Genomic DNA, 20,046 nt, shown 5'->3' with positions numbered 1-20,046 from the left:
AATGGTAGTTGATGTTTCAGCGAGCAGGGCACTTCTTGCTAAGTCCTATAATTAGGCATATGAAATACTTGAGAGGATATCCAACAACAACTATCAGTGGCCCACTTCTATATTGTTTACAAGTAGAAAGGTGGCTGGTATTCATGATGTAGATGCCATCACTTCTTTGGCAGCCCAAGTATTCTCTATTTCTAATATGCTCAAGACAATGAATATGGGGATGAATCAATCAGTGGGGCAGCCTATGGGGACACAATTTGGGCAAATGGAGAACATTTCTTGTGTGTATTGTGGTGAGGGTCATACTTTTGATAACTGTCTTTCCAATCCAGCAGCTGTGTGTTACATGGGGAATCAAAATAGGAATGACCCTTATTCTAATTCCTACAATCTATCATGGAGGCAACATCCCAACTTTTCGTGGAGTAATCAAGGGGCTGGCCCTAGCAATTATTCTATGCCTCCAAGACCAAATTTCCCACTGGGTTATCCCCCACAAGCACCATAACAAAGGCCACAACAACAAGCAATGCAATCTAGCTCTCTTAAGAACATGTTGAAGGAGTATATAGTGAAGAATGAAGCCATGATCCAAAGCCAAGCTGCATCATTGAGAAACTTTGAAAACCAAGTTGGGCAACTAGCTAATGAGCTAAGAAATAGACCCCATGGTACGTTGCCAAGTGACACAGAGAATCCAAGAAATGGGAGCAATGAACATTGTAAAGCTGTCACTTTGAGAAGCAGGAAGGAGTTGGAGAATTCCAAGACAAATTCTGGGCATGAGGGTGAGCCCTCTTCAATCCAAATAAATGAGGAAATTCACAAAGATGCTGAATTGCCTAGTTTACAAAAATCTACCTCTGCCCAGAATGCTGCAGGAATGCCGTTGCATCAGCACCCAGACAGCTCAATTTCAAGGTAGCCACTTCCATTTCCTCAACATTTTCAAAAGCAAAAGTTGGATTCTCAATTCAAGAAGTGCTTAGATATGTTGAAGCAGTTGCATATCAACATCCCACTTGTAGAGGCACTTGAGCAAATGCCTAACTATGTGAAATTCATGAAATATATTCTTACAAGGAAAAAAAGGTTAGGAGAATTTGAGACAGTGGCTCTTACCAAAGAATGTAGCTCATTCTTGCAAAACAAGCGGCCACCGAAGATGAAAGATCCTGGGAGTTTCACCTATAACACCCTAAGTTGCTAATAAGGTTTAGGACCTTGATTAGCGTGCCTGGAGGGCAATAAGTGAATTAATTTGATAATATGTGAATTTAAATGAATATGTGATTAGAATGCATGTTTAGGTGGTATAAATATGCATGTGAGCCCCGTTTGCATGATAAGGGTAAATTGGTAATTTTAGCCCGTTGAGGGCATAAATGTGATAATTATATTTTGTGGTTTGTACCACGTGGGTGTGGTGATATTAACGTGATGCACATGCCGAGACGGTCCTAGAGTGCTAGATAACTTAAACGTCACAATGGGATTTTATACCCGGCTCGGGAGGAGCCTAGGGGTACTTTGGGGAATTTTGTGAGTTGAGTTGAGAATTTCTGGTTAATGGTTACTGGTGATTGAGTAACCTAGGTAACCATTAGTTACTGCTGAGAGTAACAAGTTTAGGGGGAGGAAGTGGTAGACTTGCAATATAGGTGAAAGGACAAGAGTGCCCTTGAGGTTTACTTAGGAAGGGATTTTGATGGAGGGATAAGATAGTCTTTTGGCAGAGGTTTAGATAACTTTGGCTGGGGGAAATGAATATACACGATCCTTTATGCTAGGTATGACTGAAATCAAGTCTTGGAGGGCTAGAGAAATCAAGAAGGAAAAGGAAAAACTAAGAGTTTAGAAGGCAAAGTGGAAGAGGAAGTGAGCTGAGTTCTTTGAGGCTGGTGAGGAGCTTAAGGGTGTGGAATCAAACTCAGGTGAAGGACTACTTTGAGGTAAGGATTTATCCCCTGTTTCGTAAAGTTTTGAGCTTAATTTTAGAAGGTAAGAATGAAAAATTGAAGGATAGCCATGGCTGGTTTTGCATGAGAATTCAGCTAGTTTATCAAGAGGAGTTTGGTTTAAAGCTGGGATTGGAGGGAGTTCAAGCTGAGTTATTGATTGAGGTAAGATTTTAAAACATCTTTGAATTTTCGTATCTAATATGGCTTAAGGATTTGGAAGCATGGTTTAAGTTTCTCAAGCTTTGGTTTAAGTTTCTGGTTTATAGGTTTAAGTGTTTGAAATCTGAAACTCAAGTGTGAATGTTGGGTGTGATTGTGTGTTTGAGTTTGTTGGTGGTGTTTATAGGTTGATAGATGGTTTATTTGGGGTTTTGAATTGGTCTTGGGGCTTAGGTACTTGTTTGGGATGATTTGGAGTGGTTTTTGCTTGGGAAAAACGCAAGAGAAAACCCAGAAATCTGGGTTTGCGAAGGAGCGCCGCGGCCCTGTTCTTGGGCGCCGCGGTGCGAGGTTGCATCAGGATGAGGGAAATCCTCTGGGCGCCGCGGCCCTTGAAGGGAGTGCCACGGCCCTAGGCCATTTTTGACAGCCAAAAATTGTGTTTTTAGGGCTTTTGCCCGGGGACTCGGGGGATGGCTCCAATGTATTGTTTTAAGGAATTAGAGGTCCCGAGAGTACGGGATTGGTCCCGGGAAGTGGTTTTGGGATTGGTTAGTATTAAAAGTGTTTTATGTGTGTTGTGACTAGGATTTTCGGAGAGGCTCGTGCTAGAGGACCGTGCTTGTGACCTTGGTGCATCAGAAAGCTCGGGATACAGGTAAGAAAACTGTAGCACCCGTAGAGCAGGGCTTGGGCCCATAGAATTTTTGCAGGGCGTGGCCCTAAATTGTATCGTTGCTAGGATGTAGCTTAATATGAATGATTGTATGTTTGATTGTTATTTGAGAATGCTAAATATGGTAAAAGCAGATTGAACGGCGAAGGGCCGGGAACGGCGAAGGGCCGAGAACGGCTGTGGAGCCGGGAATACCACTTAGCACATAGAGTGCTCGTGGTTAGGGTGAGACCCCAATGGATACATGGGATATCCTTACGGTATAGACCGAGATCCCAGGCTTTGGTAATGCTTCTGGGATGGCATGGCCGTGTATGTGTTAGATTTTATGGACCGTCTGACCAGATATGAGTTGTCTGCTATAGTGACTGTATTTTATGCGTATGTTATGTATTGTTTGAGTTTTCTTGCTGGGCTTCGGCTCACGGGTGCTCTGCGTTGCAGGTAAGGGCAAATAGAAAGTCAACCAGCCATGGTTACGTAGAGCGTGGGGGCGGCGCGTACATGTTTGGCCTGCCCGACTGCTTTGGTTGGGAATATTTTTGAGAAACGGTTGTACAAACCCTAATTTTGATGATTAATTACTTATAAACTTGTTTTGAGTTGTAAATATTTTGTAAACTGAGTTATGGGATCCCGAATATTAAACTCTTGAACTTTTAATGAAATAGGGTACTTTTTAAAGATTGCAGCCTAGACTTCTATTTAATCACACTTTTGCTCTAAAAACCTCACTTAACGAGTTGATTGCACATTTAAACTTCACTTAGTAACGGCTCTAAGGTAGTAGGGCGTTACATCACCATTCCATGCACCATTGGTAATTCTTATTGTGGCATGGCTTTATGTGATTTGGGTGCCAGTATAAATTTGATGCCTATGTCTGTGTATAGACAATTGGGGATTAGTGAAGTCCGACCTACCACAGTGACTCTACAGCTTGCAGATAGATCTCTTGCTTATCCAGATGGAAAGATTGAGGGTGTCTTGGTAAAAGTTGATAAGTTCATTTTTCCAGTTGATTTCATTGTGTTGGATTATGAGGCAGACAAGGAGGTACCAATCATTCTTGGGAGGCCTTTTCTAGCTACTGGTAGAACTCTGATTGACATGCAAAAGGGTGAACTTACTATGAGGGTTCAAGATGAGCACGTGACTTTCAATGTTTTCAAGGCTATGAGATTTCCAAATGAGGTCGAAGAATGTTCTGTTGTTTCAGTGGGAGATTCTTTGGCTTCAAAGGAATTAGAAAATCATTTTGATGATCCTCTAGAGAGACTCTTGATGTTTGATTCACATGCAGAGGATGAGGATGAATACTTGGCTTGGCTAGAAGCTAGTTCACAAGGATTGCATGCAAGAAAGCATTTTGAATTTTTGGTGCTCTCTTCGAGGTCTTTCGCAACCCCTAAATCATCAGTGGAAGAGCCTTCGGAGTTGGAATTAAAAGCTTTACTCTCACACTTAAGATATGCCTATTTGGGAAAGTCTTCTACCTTACATGTGATTCTTTCAGCTGAGTTAAGTATATTACAAGAAGAAAAGTTGCTTAATGTATGGAGGAAGTTCAAGAAGGCCATTGGGTGGACCATTGCAGACGTAAGGGGTATTAGTCCTTCTCTATGCATGCATAAGATTATGTTAGAAAACAATGAAAAATGGTATGTTGAAGGGCAAAGAAGGCTGAATCCTATCATGAAAGAAGTGGTAAAAAAGGAGATTATCAAGTGGCTTGATGCAGGTATTATTTATCCCATCTCTGACAGCTCATGGGTCAGTCCTGTCCAGTGTGTGCCAAAGAAAGGTGGGATTACAGTAGTGGAAAACGAAGACAATGAGCTGATACCCACTAGAACCATGACAGGGTGGAGAATTTGCATGGACTACAGGAAGCTAAACAAGGCCACTAGGAAGGATCATTCCCTCTTCCTTTCATTGATCAGATGCTAGACAGACTTGCTGGGAGAGAGTACTATTGCTTCCTTGATGGTTACTCTGGTTACAATCAGATGGCAATGGCCCTAGAAGATCAGCACAAAACTACATTCACTTGCCCCTATGGTACATTCGCATTTAGAAGAATGCCCTTTGGTTTATGCAATGCCCCTGCTACATTTTAGCGATGCATGATGGCTATCTTTACTGATATGGTCGAGCAATTTCTGGAGGTGTTCATGGATGATTTTTCAGTCTTCGAGGATTCTTATGATGATTGTCTGAATAACTTGTCTAAGGTGCTGAAGAGATGTGAAGAGACAAACCTAGTCCTTAATTGGGAAAAATGTCACTTTATGGTTAAGGAAGGTATTGTTTTGGGGCATAAGGTATCTAAGCAAGGGATTGAAGTTGATAAGGAGAAAATTGAAGTTATTGAGAAGCTACCACCTCCTAATTCAGTGAAGAACATTAGGAGCTTTCTCGGGCATGCCGGTTTCTATAGAAGGTTCATCAAAGACTTCTTTAAGATCTCCAAACTACTTTGCAATCTTTTAGAGAAGGATACACCTTTCCACTTCGATGGAGCATGTTTGAAGGCTTTTCAAGAGTTGAAAAAGAGATTAATTTCAGCCCCTATCATTATCGCACCGGATTGGAGTTTTCCCTTTGAATTGATGTGTGACGCTAGCGATTATGCCGTTGGGGCTGTGATGGGGCAGCAAAGGAACAAGGTGTTTCACTCTATTTATTATGCCAGCCGCACCTTGACAGGAGCTCAATTGAATTACCTGTAACTGAGAAGGAGCTACTAGCCATTGTCTTTCCTTTCGACAAGTTTCGCTCCTATTTTGTGGGAACTAAAGTGATTGTCTACACCTATTTGATTGCCAAGAAGGATGCAAAGCCAAGATTGATTCGGTGGGTGCTTTTGCTTCAAGAGTTTGATGTTGAGATTCAAGATAGAAAAGGGGTAGAAAACCAAGTGGCTGACCATTTATCAAGAATGGAGCATGAAGAAGATTCCCACTCTCTTGTCCCCATCAAAGAAACATTCCCCGATGAATAAGTGTTTGGGGTCAACCATTCTCATGAGCTCCCTTGGTTTGCTGAATTTGCTAATTATTTGGCTAGTGGGTTGATGCCACCAGAGATGACTAGCCAACAAAGGAAGAAATTCCTGCATGATGTGAACTCTTATTTTTGGGAGGAGCCCTTTCTATATAAGCAATGTGCAGATCAGATGATTAGAAGATGTGTGGCAAAACATGAAATTGAGGGTATTCTCTTCCATTGTCATTTATCTCCATGTGGTGGTCATTTTGGGGGAGCATTGTTGCTGCCAAGGTTCTCCAATCAGGTTTCTTTTGGCCTTCTTTGTTTAAAGACTCTTATGCTTATGTGGTAAGATGCGATCGTTGTTGAAGGGTAGGAAACATCTCAAGGAGAAATGAGATGCCTCTTACTAGTATTCTTGAGGTTGAGTTGTTTTACGTGTGGGGCATTGATTTTATGGGCCCCTTCCCACCCTCATATGGAAATTTGTATATCTTGGTGACTGTTGATTATGTCTCTAAGTGGGTTGAAGCTGCTGCCTATCCGACTAATGATTCCAAGGTGGTCATGAGGTTTTTACACAAGCATATTTTCACTAGATTTGGCACTCCAAGGTCTATCATAAGTGATGAGGGAATCCATTTTGTGAACAAGGTGTTGGCTAGTTTATTGGCTAAGTATAGTGTGAAGCATAAGGTGGCTACGGCATACCATCCTCAAACTAATGGCCAAGCGGAATTGTCTAATGGAGAAATAAATGGTGTGTTTGAAAAGGTGGTGAATCCGAATTGCAAGGATTGGTCTAAGAGGTTGGATGAGGCTTTGTGGGCCTATCAAACAACATTTAAAACTCCATTGGGGATGTCTCCTTATCGCCTAGTGTTTGGAAAAGTATGTCACTTGCCAGTAGAACTTGAACATAGAGCTTATTGGGCACTCCAACAACTCAATCTAGACTTGCAACTTGCGGGGGAGAAAAGAATGTTACAACTTGATGAGTTGGAAGAAATGCGGTTATTTTCATATGAGAATGCAAAGCTTTATAAGGAAAAGACCAAGAGGCGGCATGACAAGCATATCCAACCCCGTTCATTTGAGGAAGGGCAGCAAGTTTTATTGTTAAATTCTAGACTCAAGTTGTTTCCTAGGAAGCTCAAGTCTAGGTGGTCTGGGTCGTTCACTCTTACTAAGGTGTATCCTCATGGGGCTGTGGAATTGAGAGGAAATAAAGGAGGTGAATTCAAGGTCAATGGGAAGAGGTTGAAACACTATTGGTGTGGTGAGGTTGAGCGCAATAAGACATCACTCACCTTCGTTGATCCTTGAGAAAGCATGTTCTTGAGCTGCTTTGCTTCAAGTTACATTTGGAAAGCAGCTAATTATACATATACATATATATAATATATAGTATTTTCTTTCTTATGTTCTTGTTTTTCACCTCTTGCCTTCATTGTCTATGTTGTGGATTTGAATAAATTCAAGTATGGGGTGGCTGTGAGGATTCAGGTAGTTTATTGGGTCAATTGCAGCTTATTTGGACAGGTTTCAGGTTGGGACTTGGTGATATTTATGGCTGGTTTGCGGATTAATTGAATTCTGGAAAATCTGGGAGTGATGCTGCAGTAATGCTGTTAAGTTCTTTTTGTGATGCTGCAGCATTGGAGATAGGCAAAGCTCTGAGACTTTTTAAGAAAACCTGGGCAAATTTCACAAAACAACACAGCCAGCCACAGCCAAAATCGACTTCCCTCCCATTTCCGCCTCACACACCTGAAACCCGCACCTCCCAGCCACATCCCTGCCTCCGACCCACGAAGCCATCACCCAGCCGAAACCCCTCCCCTGCCTCTGCCTCACATGACCTCACGCGCAAACTATCCACCATGACCCGAAGAACCCACTCCGCCTTCTCCATCTCACGAAGCCCTATCCCCCCCGTAACCCACCTCCGACCCACGGATCCACCTAACCACCCGAGAACCCCAGCCACCAAAACCCACGAACCCACAACCCCATCGCGTACCCACGACTGCGACCCACCTAAACCCCACCTCCAACCCACGGCTCCACCTAACCACCTGAGAACCCCAGCCACCAAAACCCATGAACCCACAACCCCATCGCGCACCCACGACCGCGACCCACCTAAACCCGCACCTCTCAAGCCCACGGCCCCACCTAGATCCGACCCACGAACCCAAACAGCCAACCCCCGACCCAGCCTCATCTTGCACCCACGCACACAGTCGCCCACATACCACCCCTAAGCTTGATTTCTCTTAAGTTCGGGTCTCTCTCTGTACAGCCAAGTTGAGCAACTCTTGGCTTCGATTCGGAGGTACTCATCAGATTTTTTTTTAGTGTGATTAATGGAATCTTGTTACTGAATGCCTGCGTATTGTGCCCATATTTTCTACTGGGATTCCTTGATATTAACCTTGTTAATAGGCAACATTATTGCATCCTTGATTGGTGTTTCTTGCTCACGGCTATGGAAAATTTTATTGTTGTCCTTGCACTGGGTATTCTTGCTTGATTGGTTTTGGCTAGGTCTTACTGTTAGCTGAATTGGTACTATCTTTGCAAGTTTTCTGGGCCTTTTTGATATTTTCTAAGCAGGTTGTTAAGTGCCATTCTGGGGAGGGATCAATTTCTGGTACATTTACACTGATAGGCAGGGGCTGTTAATAAGAAAATCTTTTGGATTGAATACTATTGTCTATTCTATGTTGAGAATGCCTTGGGGGCAGAAGCAAGTCGCTAGGAAGCTTAGTTCTTATGTTAAGTTCAGTGGTACTGAGGCCGTTGATCGCTATGAGAGGACATTTCGAAACCAAATATTTCTAGCAGACAAGGGGTTTAATTTGAATAGTGTTGATGAAGCCGAAATGCCCCTGTATGTTCGCACTCCTATTGAAGCACTCCGTTGGCAGCACTTTTGTGGCCCTCGCCTTATGCCTGATGATACTATTGTGAGGGAATTCTATGCCAACCTTTGGCCCACTCAGTCCCCCAGTTTCCTAGTACATGAAACCAAAGTCCCACTGACATCCACTGCCATCAATGCTCTGTATGGATTACCAGATATTGAGGATGATGACTATGCAGCCATGTTTCAAAATTGTGATCCTGAGTTATGCCAGCAAGTATTAGATGATCTTACAGTTCCGGGCAATCAGTGGTCATCTTCCTCCACCCAAGGTTACCTGACTTGTAGGCGAGAATTCCTATCACCTGAAGCTAGAGTATGGTTCTACTTTGTCGGCAACATTTTTATGCCCACCATGCATACTTCCACTGTCAATATTGAGCGCATGCTCCTGTTGTTTGCCATCATTGGAGGGCATACCATAAATTTTGGTAGAATTATTGCCCAAGCAATACGCGAGTGTGCTTGTAAGAAGGCAGGGCATACCTTCTTTCCCTCTCTGATCACACAACTATGTCATCAGGCGGGTGTCCCAATGGCTGAGCTGTGCACTGATAAGTATATCCCTGGACGTATCACCAGTTATGACATCTCCCGCGTCTTGCAGACGTCTGATTCCCAAAAGCTTAGGGCAAGTTCTTCTTTTGCTCCGAATGTAGACCATGAACCACCGGTTGAGCCACCCATTGAGAATGAGGCCCCTCCCATGCCTACTAATACCTCCTCTAGCGCTGCTCCTGTCATTGACCCTCACCACCGCCAGATGATGGACATGATGCATTTTATGCATTAGCAACAACAGACTTACTGACGCTATGACCAAGTGCGTGATCGGTCCATTGAAAGCATGCTTGAGCGAAATTTCACCAACCACTTCACATTCTTGCCTCAATTTTCGGACAGCATCCTCGCACCATGGCGAGGAGGTAGCACCGCAGATACGGAGGAGACCAGCTATGAAGACGCCGATGGTGGCGATCAGTGAAATGAGGGAGTGTTCTTTGTCTTATGCTTTTATTTAGTTTTTCTGTGAACTATCTCTTGTTATTGTAATATATTGATGCTGTTGTTCTTTGTTGTGTTGTTTTGGGTAGCAATGAGGACATTGCTCTCTCTTAAGTTGGGGGGTTGTTGTTCTTATTTCCTAATTGTGTCGTTTTACTTTCTTGAAATTTTTTGTCCTGTTTTATGTAGAGTCTAGGTTGTTTTGGAATCAATTTTGTAATGGTTTTGCTTAAGTTTTGGGGAGGGCTCAATGATAAAATTTCAAAGATAGTGATAAAAAAATGATAGCTTTTGTGTATGAATGAGCCTTTAGTACTTAAAGTTTTTGATGCTAACCGAACTTTAGTGAAAGTGTGAATCCAAATCAATGCACATAGTTCAACCTTGAAAATTTTGAAATCCTAAGAAAAGTAGAGTTTGCATGAAGGTTCAAGTTTTTAGAATTGGTTCGATAATTCCCTTGAGGCGAAATCCTAGGAGGCTTAGCAATTTAGAGAAGATTTAGGCAATTTTGTTGGACCGTTTGAGCCTTTCAAGCCTACCTTGTTGAGTATTATCCCTAGTTAACCCATCTTGAGCTTAATGGCCTATTTTTTTTATTACCCATGAAATTAAATAGCCCACTCCTTTGTGAATATCTCTTTTTTCTTCTCTACCAAACCTTAGGCTTAGTTTGTCTTGGACACAACCTTGTGTAAGTTCGGGGGAGTAAAAATTGGGGTATCAATTTCTTGATTATCATTGTTATTCATATACATGCATATGCTCAAATTTAATTTAGTTAAGATTATGTCATTGTTATTTTATTTTCATTACTTATTAAAAAAAAGAAAAAAAAGCAAAAAAAAAAAAAAAGAGAAAAAGAAAAAGAAAAAGTGTGTTGTAAATAAATAAGTTTTTTTTTATATAGTTTGCATTTGTAATAATTGAGCATATGTTTTGTATTCAAAGAAGTGAGAAAAATTGGAATTATTGGGTGAGTTTAAGGGTTCATTTTATTGAAAAAAAAAGGGCAATATGTTTGTGAGGTCCAAGGAAAACTAGGTTGAGGTTTTAGCTTACAAATGTCCATTTCATCCATACCTTTAGCCTAGCCTACGTTACAACAAAAAATAAAGACCTATTGATCTAGATTGCTAAGCTAACTACATTAGTGGAGAGGCGTTACCGAGTTCAACATATGAAAGCATGAATTGAACCTTAGGATTGTTGCTTAACTTGATCTAGGGATTTGCGATTGATTGGAAAGGACTACTTACAAACTCACCGAAATAACATTCAAATCTTGGTTTTGTTAGAATTTTAATACTTAAGGAATTTGGTTTGTGAGCACGTTTGAGTTATCATTTGCATAATTGATTTCAGAGCATTGTCCCCACTTTTGCATATCCTTTGTAGATTGATTCCAAATTGTATGCTTTGATTTTGTGTCTCTGAGTGTTGAGTTGTTTTATTAGTTAGTGTCTTTTGTGGGTCTTGTGTTTTGTTGTGTCATCATTCGGGACGAGCAATGAGATAAGTTTGGGGGTGTGATAACTCTAGAAATTAGAGTTATTTTTATGCTTTTAAACTTATTTTTTTTATCAAGGAAGAGTGATTTGTGATGTTTTGTAGTAGTTTTATTGTGTTTTCATTAAATATTAATTAAAGTAGGATAATATTAAATAGTACAGTAATGCTGGGAAAATCTCTAAAAAGATGTTGGTTCATTATCTTGATAGGCGGTCTTTGAGTTTGGAGCAATTTGAGAAAGAATTGAAGTGTGAAGTGGAATCAGAATTTGAGGAATGGTGTGACATTGCTGCAGCATCGCATCCTGGCAGATGCTCTATTTTGAGGATCCACGTGTGAAGTTTCAAATTTATGGTCTTTAACTTATTTTGTTGTAATTATCTTAATTGGGCTGAAAGTAATTGATACAAGGATATTTGGGCTTTTATTGTTCTTGGTCCATTTGTGGTAAAGAAGACAAAAATAAATTAAAAGATAAAGCAAAAAAAGGCCCACGTGACCCAAGGGAGGGGTATGACCTAAATGTATTGATAGTCTTCTTTTCCAATTTGGAGACATACGACTGGCAGAGGAGAGAACACCCAGCCGCCTGTGCATATGGAATATACCCAATTTTTTGGCAGCCATTAATGTGAAGGAAGAGGAGAGAGGAAGGAGAAAAGAGGGAAAAGCAAGAGGACAAAGCCCCTTGAGACATCATTTTGGCTTGATTTCTTAACTTTATTTCTATTTCCTTTTTTTAGTTTATTATCTAAATTTTTAGATTATGGATTGCAATTATTTGGGTATTTTTTAGATTGTGAGTATGAGCTAAACTCTAAATAGCTAGGATAATTAGACCTCTAATGTGTGATTGTATTGACAGTTTTATATTGATGTTTATGCAATTTGATGTTTATTCATTCAAATATTTATCATGTTAATGCTGGCTATTGTTTGATCACCTTTAGTAGGTAATTGAGTTAATTTTTAATTTTGAAAAGGTTGAAATTAATGGACACACAATTTGAATGGTGCATGCTTGAACTTTTTAAATTCAAGATTGTAGTGATATAGACATATATTATTACCATGCATAGCCTTATGGAATTGATGCTTAAATTAAATCTTGGAAATTGAATTAGCATAGAAATATGTGATTTAATTAAAAGATTAGAATCATAGTGCTTTGACGAAAGCCTATGAAATTTAATTAAAATTCTGGGCTAATAGACTTCCAGTTGCTGCAGCATCAGTCCAGCATTAGTGTCAAAGTTGCATATTAGGGGGATAATTATTCTAGTTGCCATCATACCATTTGTTACTCCTTGAATCAATTTTCCTGAGTTGTTCATTTTAATTTTCTGCATTTAATTAGTTAGTCCTTAGACCACGATTCTTTTTATTAATTTTAGTGTTTTTAAATCATTTTGTTAAAACTTAGTTTCACAATTTAAACTTAAAAAAACAATCCTTGTGGATACAATATCTAGTACTTGTTACTATATTACTTGTTGTTGACAGTGTACACTTGCACTCACATTAATTTTTGCACAACACATACAGATGAGTGCGCTCTCCAATTTATTTTTTATAAAATGTTTGTCAATTTCCACTTGTTTGGTTCGATCATGAAGAGCAGGATTGTGAGCTATTAAGATAGCTGATTTGTTATCACAGCAAACCTTCATTGGTGATTGAATTCCCATCTTTAGTTCTTTAAGAAGTTTTTTAATCCATAATATCTCACAATGCCAAGTGCAACTGCTCTAAATTCAGCTTCAGCGCTACTTCATGCACCATGCTTTGTTTCTTACTACGCCAAGCAACTAAGTTTCCTCTCACAAAGGAGCAGTAGCCCGAGGTTGATCTTCTGTCAGTGTCGCTTCCTGCCCAATCAGCATCTGTGTAAACTTCTACCCCAAGAGTATCATTCTTTCTAAACAAACACCTTTTTCCTGGAGTACCTTTTAAGTACCTTAGTACCCTCTTGACTGCATCAATATGTTCTACTCTAGGAGAATGCATGAATTGACTTACAACACTTACTGCAAAGGCAATATCTGGTCGGGTGTGAGACAAGTATATGAGTTTTCCCACTAATCGTTGATACTGCTTTTTATTGTATTCCATAGGTGTTTCAACAGGTTTACATCCAAGTAGACCTGTTTCTTTTAACAAATCCATAACATACTTACGTTGTGAGACAACAAGCCCTTCTTTAAACCTTGCAAACTCCATACCTAGAAAATATTTTACGTTTTCAAGATCTTTGACTTCAAAATCTTTTGACAACAATTTTTTAATCTCTGCAAGTTCTGTGTAGTCATCCCCCGTCAAAACTATATCATCAACATAAACGATAAGCACCGTTATTTTTCCACTTCTCGAGTGTTTATAGAACATGCTGTCATCAGCCTGACTCTGGTTATAGCCATGTCTTTTTACAGTCTTCCCAAAATGTTCAAACCAAGCCTGCAGTGATTGCTTAAGGCCATACAAAGATCTTTTTTAGTTTACATACCTTTCCATTTTCAAATTTTCCTTCAAATCTTGGAGGTAACTCCATGAAAACCTACTCTTCTAGTTCACCATTTAGAAAGACATTTTTAATGTCCTGCTGAAATAAGGGCCAGTTATGATGAATTCTTAGAGAAAGAAAGATGTGGATTGAGTTTAACTTAGCAACATGAGAAAAGGTCTCTTGGTAATCTATGCCGTAGGTTTGAGTAAAGCCTTTTGCCACCAACCTCGCTTTGTGTCTCTCTATGCTGCCATCTGCTTTGTATTTGACTGTAAATACCCATTAGCAGCTGACTGTTTTCTTCCATTGTGGTAGATCGACCACTTCCCATGTCATATTTTTATGGAGAGCTTTCGCCTCTTCTAAAACTGCTATCTTCCAATCCGGATCATCTAATGCTTCCTGGATGTTTCTTGGTACAAACACATGAGAAATATTAGAAGTAAATGCTCTATGAGTTTTTGATAATCTATGGTAGGATAGATATTTTGCAATAAGATGTTGGGTACATGACCTAGTTCCTTTTCTAAGTGCAATAGGTTGATCTAGATTAGAAAAAATAGGATTATTGGAATTTTTAGGAGAAGAATTACTCGAGGTATCCAAGAGACCAGTTTTTGGGGGTGGAATAATCAATTGATCTTCATTAGTATGATGAAATCGTCGTCTAGTGTAAATACGAAGTTCAAGATTATTTGGTGGTACTTCTGCTTGTGTCTCAACATGTGGAAGACATAAATCATCAACATTTTCATGGGTTGGAACATTGGAAACATCATTTAGAATCTCATTGTTGTTTTGGTAATCAGCTAATGAGTAAATCCTAGGAATAGAAGTAGTGGTATTTAAATCCCAAAACTGATCTTCATATCTTCTCTCCCCCTGAAGATGAGTTTTTTTCAAAATAAGGTTGTTTTTCAAGAAATATTACATCCATACTGACATGATTTTTTTTTGTTATTGGATTCCAGCATTTATATCCCTTTTTATTTGAAGCATAACCCAAAAAATACATTTTCCTGCTCTAGAATCTAACTTGGAGCGAAATTGTGAAGGAATATGAACAAAAACCATGCAACCAAATATTTTTAAATCAAGTTTAGAGGTTAAGCGACTTGCTGGAAAATTATTTTGAAAAAAACTCAAGGGGGTTTGATAGTTCAAAACTCGGCTAGACACTTTATTTATTAAATAATATGAAGTTAAAATAGCTTCACCCCACAAATACTTAGGTACGTTCATAGAAAACATTGGAGCTCGACTTACTTCAAGTAAATGGCGATTTTTACGTTCGACAATACCATTTTGTTGAGGGGTGACATGACATGTGGACTGGTGAATAATGCCTTTAGACTGTAAGAAAGGTCCTAAGTATTGATTAAAGTACGCAGTGCTATTATCAGTTTGAAGAATACTTATTTTATTTTGAAATTGGTTTTCAACCATTTTATGAAAGTCTTTAAACAACTATTCAACTTCAGATTTAGCATTCATAAGATAAACCCCACACAATCGAGTATGATCATCAGAAGATATTATTGGGTAATTTCTATATATTATTTCTAATACTGAAAACATGTATATATTGAGTACAAATATCCCTATAAAAGAGGGAAATAATAATTACAATAAATAAGAGAATAAACATATTAACTACTTTTCTAATATTGCAAAATAATATACTTTATAATAAATAAAATATCAACTATACAGCTACACAAGAATTATTCCCAAATATAGAAAAGATTTTCCTACACTCCCCCTCAAGTTGGTTGAAAAATGTTCTCCATGGCTAGCTTGCTAGTTAGAAAATCAAATTGTCTTTTACACAATACTTTTGTAAAGATATCTGCCACTTGTTCTTCAGTAGGGATATAGGACATGCTCACTTGGCCATTCTCAATCGTTTCCTTGATAAAGTGCTTGTCAACTTCAACATGCTTAGTATGATCGTGAAGCACTGGATTATGAGCAATGGCAATTGCTGACTTGTTGTCACAGTACAACTTCATAGGAGATGACTGTTATGACTTCAGATCTTCAAGCAATCTTTTTATCCATATAACTTCACTCAAGCCATGAGCACCATCCCTGTATTTAGCTTCCGCACTACTTCTAGCCACCACATTCTGTTTCTTACTACGCCAAGTAACTAATTTACCACCAACGAATGAACAATAGCCTGAGGTAGATCTCCTGTCTACTATACTGCCGGCCCATTCAACATCTGTATAGACTTCAATTTCCAAATGCCCTCGAGATTTGAACAAGAGGCCTTTTCCAGGTGTTCCCTTTAGATACCTTAGAATTTTGTAAACTGCATCAAAGTGCTTAGAACCAGGTGAATGCATGAACTGACTTACCATACTTATAGAAAAGGCTATGTCTGGCCGTGTATGTGATAGATAAATCAGCCTACCAACTAGTCTTTAATAAAGCTCACGTTCCTTCATATTCTTCAAGTCTACATGTTGTAATTTAACATTAGGTTCACTTGGTGTTTCAGCAAGCTTACAAACCATCATTCCTGTCTCATTGAGTAGATCAAGCACATACTTACGTTGACTTACAAATATACCTTCTTTGGATCTTGCAAATTCCATTCCAAGAAAGTATTTCAAAGCACCCAAATCCTTGATTTCGAATTCTTCACCAAGTCTTCCTTTCAAAATTTTCAATTCAACAGAATCATCTCCAGTCAGCACAATATCATCCACATACACAATTAGAATCGCCATTTTACCCTCTTCTGAATGTTGTAGAACATTGTGTGATCTGCTTGACTTTGAGTGTACCCATAATGCTTTAACACCGTACCAAATCACTCAAACCAGGCTCTAGGGGACTGTTTGAGTCCGTATAAAGACTTTTTTAATTTGCAAACTTTTCCTGCTCCAAAGTGGCCTTCGAACCCTGGAGGGAGATTCATAAACACCTATTCTAGATCTCCATTAAGAAAAGCATTTTTTTATGTCTAATTGGTGTAAGGGCCCATTAGAATTAACTACTAGAGACAACAACACACGAATAGAGTTAATTTTAGCAATAGGAGCAAACGTTTCTTGGTAATATATTCCATAGGTTAGAGTGAATCCCTTAGCCACAAGACGAGCTTTGTACCTCTTAACACTTCCATCAGCTTTGCTTTTTATTGCGAACACCCATTTATACCCTACAATTTTTTTCTCCTTTGGTAACTCCACAATTTCCTAAGTACCATTCTTTTTTGGAGCATTCATTTCCTCAAACACTGCTAGCCTCCAATTCGGTTCATCTAGAGCTTCCTGAACACTCCTAGGCACAACCAGTTTTGAAAGTTTAATGGTAAAGGCTTTATAGGATTCATATAAGTGATTGTAGGATATATATATATATATAGCATGGGGTGTTTGGTACAAGATTTCCTGGGTTAGGTTTAGGAGCAGAATTTAGGTTTAAATCATGTTGAGATGGCTTGAATAATATATGGAGATGAATCAAAAATAGGAATAGAAGAAGAATTACCTGGAATACTTGAAGAACCATCATCCAGGGCTTCCAATTGACCATGCGCAAGGATGATTAAAGGACCCTACTTCTTTCAGTGACATTTTTCCTTGAATAAAACACAGGCTCAAGATTATTACCATTTTTTGTATTAATGTTAGCATTTCTTTGTATAATAAACCGATTTCAGATTCGTTTGTGGGATTAGTTTCCTGAATAGAAATACCAAAAATAATTTTAGGTAAAGGTTCTACAGTTTCCCAAAAATTTGGTTCCACTAAATTCTCCCCCTGAATTAATTTTTTGGAGAAATAAGGGACATTTATTAAAAAGGAAACATCCATAGTCGTATAAATACTCTTAGTAATAGGATTAAAATATTTATATCCCTTTTTATTAGGAGGATAACCTTAAAAAACACATTTTTCAATTGTAGGATCTAGCTTAGACCAAGACCGTTTAGGAATATGAACATAGGCAATACAACCAAATTTTTTTAAAGGTAAATCAAAATTAATTCTAGAATCAGGAAAGAATTTTTTGAGACATTCTAATGGGGTAAGATACTTCAAGATTTTTGTGGGCATCCTATTTATTAAATAAACTGCAGTTTGAATAGCATCACCCCATAAATATTTAGGAATTTGCATATAAAACATCATAGCACGAGAGGTTTCTAATAAATGTATTTTTTCTTTCAGCCACACCATTTTGTTTAGGTGTATCTGGACAAGTAGATTGATGCAAAATACCTTTTTCTTTTAAAAAGTTCCCAAGGATTTTATCAAAATATTCTGTTCTATCATCAGATCTTAAAATACTGATTTTTGTGTGAAATTTAGTTTCAACCATTTTATAAAAATCTGAAAAAAGCTGCTCAACTTCAAATTTTTCACTCGTTAAATATACCCAAAAAATACGAGTATGGTCATCTATAAAAGTAAAAAACCATTTTTTTTCCAGAATTAGTGATGACCTTAGAAGGTTCCCAGACATCACTATGAAAAAGATAAAAGGATTCTGAAGATTTATAGGATGTTTTAACATAAGACTTATGTTGGATTTTGGCTAATAAACAACTTTCACACTGAAAAAATAATGGATTTAACCCTTTAAACAAAGTTGGAAATTAATGTTTTAAATAAGAGAAACTAGGATGGCCTAATCTATAATGCCAAACCATTATTTGATCATGAACAGAAAAAGAGCTAATGCTACTAAACGCTTGAGCAATTTTATTCTTAGAAATATTATCTTCAAAATAATAGAGATCATAAATCATCCTAGCACTGCCAATCGTCTTCCCCGAACTCCAGTCCTGAAAAAGACAACAAGATTCATGGAATATCACAGAATAATTAGAATCTTTTTATAAAAGGTTGCAGGTGAGATTAGGAACATGAAGAACAAATTTAAGATCTATCCCCATAGATAATTTTACTAGACCTTTTCCTGCAATAGGTGAGAAATTACCATCTGCAATCCTAACTTTTTTATCTCCTAAACAAGGTGTGGAAAAATATACTCTTGATGTTATTTTTACTTCTAAAGGAATGGCCTTCCAATAGGCTGAGTACAAAGGAATATTCTAGGTATAAACTAATTTACATTAATTACACATTAGCTGTAAAATACTAAGAAATAATTCAAATTATTTCTACACCCTCCCTCAAGCTGGTGCATACAAGTCCCACATGGCCAGTTTGCACACTTGCTCATCAAAGCTTTCTTTTAATAATCCTTTTGTTAGCAAATCAGCAACTTGTTGTTTTCTTGGCACATAAACGACACATAGTTCTTTTTCTTCAATTTTTTCTTTTATGAAATGACGGTCCACATCCACATGTTTGGTTCTATCATGATGAACTAGATTGTGTGCTATATTAATAGCAGATTTATTTTCATTGTATAGTTTCAAAGGATTCGCTCTTTGAAGTTGCAGTTCTTCAAGAACTCGTTTTATCTAGACCAATTCACATACTCCTTGAGCAAGAGCTCTAAGCTCAGCTTCAGCACTGCTTCTTGCAACAACAGGTTGTTTCTTGCTTCTCCAAGTAACAAGGTTTCCCCATACGTTGGTACAATATCCAGATGTTGATCTTCTGTCCTCAATTGAACCTGCCCAGTTTGCATCAGTGAAAGCTTTTATGCCTCTTTCTCCATTTTTTCTGAACAACAGTCCTTTTCTAGATGTCTTTTTTAGATACCATAATATCCTACAAAATGCCTCCAAGTGTTCTTCAAAAGAGTTGTGCATATACTGACGGACCAAGCTAACTGCAAAGGCAATGTCAGGTCTGGTGTGTGATGAATAGATCAATTTTCCCACTAGTCATTGATACATCCCTTTGTCTACAGGTTTCTCCTTTTCTTTCTTCTTGTACTTCCCTTTGGGTTCCACTGGGGTTGCTGCTAGTTTACATCCGAACATACCAGTCTCTTTGAGTAGATCAATAACATACTTACGTTGAGAGATTGAAATCCCCTGCTTGGTTCTTGCAAATTCCATACCCATAAAGTATCTCATCTGACCAAGATCTTTTACCTTAAATTCTTGGGTTATTAGTCTTTTAAGCTCCTCCATTCCATTAATGTCATTTCCAGTTAGAATCATATCATCATCATAGATAATATGTAACGACCCAAAATTACTATTAAGGCTTAAGGGCCTTGATTAGTGTGCCAGGAGGGCATAATTGGAGGTTATGCGAAGTAATGGTGTGAGAATGCATGTTTAAGAGTTTTGGATAGGCATGCGGGCCCTGCTTGGCTGGTAAGGGCGTAATTGTAATTTTGGCCCGTTAGGGCATAAACGTGATTGTGT

General features: G+C 38.5%; 2 protein-coding genes across 2 annotated transcripts; both read right to left on the bottom strand.

The window, feature by feature from the left end:
• Positions 1-15,760: 15,760 nt before the first annotated feature.
• Positions 15,761-16,474, bottom strand: LOC133779764 (uncharacterized mitochondrial protein AtMg00810-like). Its single transcript, XM_062219680.1, has 2 exons — positions 16,180-16,474; positions 15,761-16,053 (listed from the first exon to the last, which is right to left on the bottom strand). The coding sequence occupies exons 1-2, from the start codon at positions 16,472-16,474 to the stop codon at positions 15,761-15,763; spliced, it is 588 nt and encodes a 195-aa protein (XP_062075664.1).
• Positions 16,475-18,351: 1,877 nt separating this feature from the next.
• LOC133779763 (uncharacterized mitochondrial protein AtMg00810-like) lies at positions 18,352-19,836 on the bottom strand. The gene is made up of 3 exons (XM_062219679.1): positions 19,565-19,836; positions 19,204-19,438; positions 18,352-18,540 (listed from the first exon to the last, which is right to left on the bottom strand). Exons 1-3 carry the CDS (start codon positions 19,834-19,836, stop codon positions 18,352-18,354), a joined length of 696 nt encoding a protein of 231 aa, XP_062075663.1.
• Positions 19,837-20,046: the final 210 nt, after the last annotated feature.

The sequence above is a fragment of the Humulus lupulus genome, chromosome 5, assembly GCF_963169125.1.
Source record: "Humulus lupulus chromosome 5, drHumLupu1.1, whole genome shotgun sequence".
Taxonomy (NCBI): Eukaryota; Viridiplantae; Streptophyta; class Magnoliopsida; order Rosales; family Cannabaceae; genus Humulus; species Humulus lupulus.
Note: the sequence above shows the minus strand (reverse complement) of the source record. Positions and strands in the feature narration are given on the sequence as shown.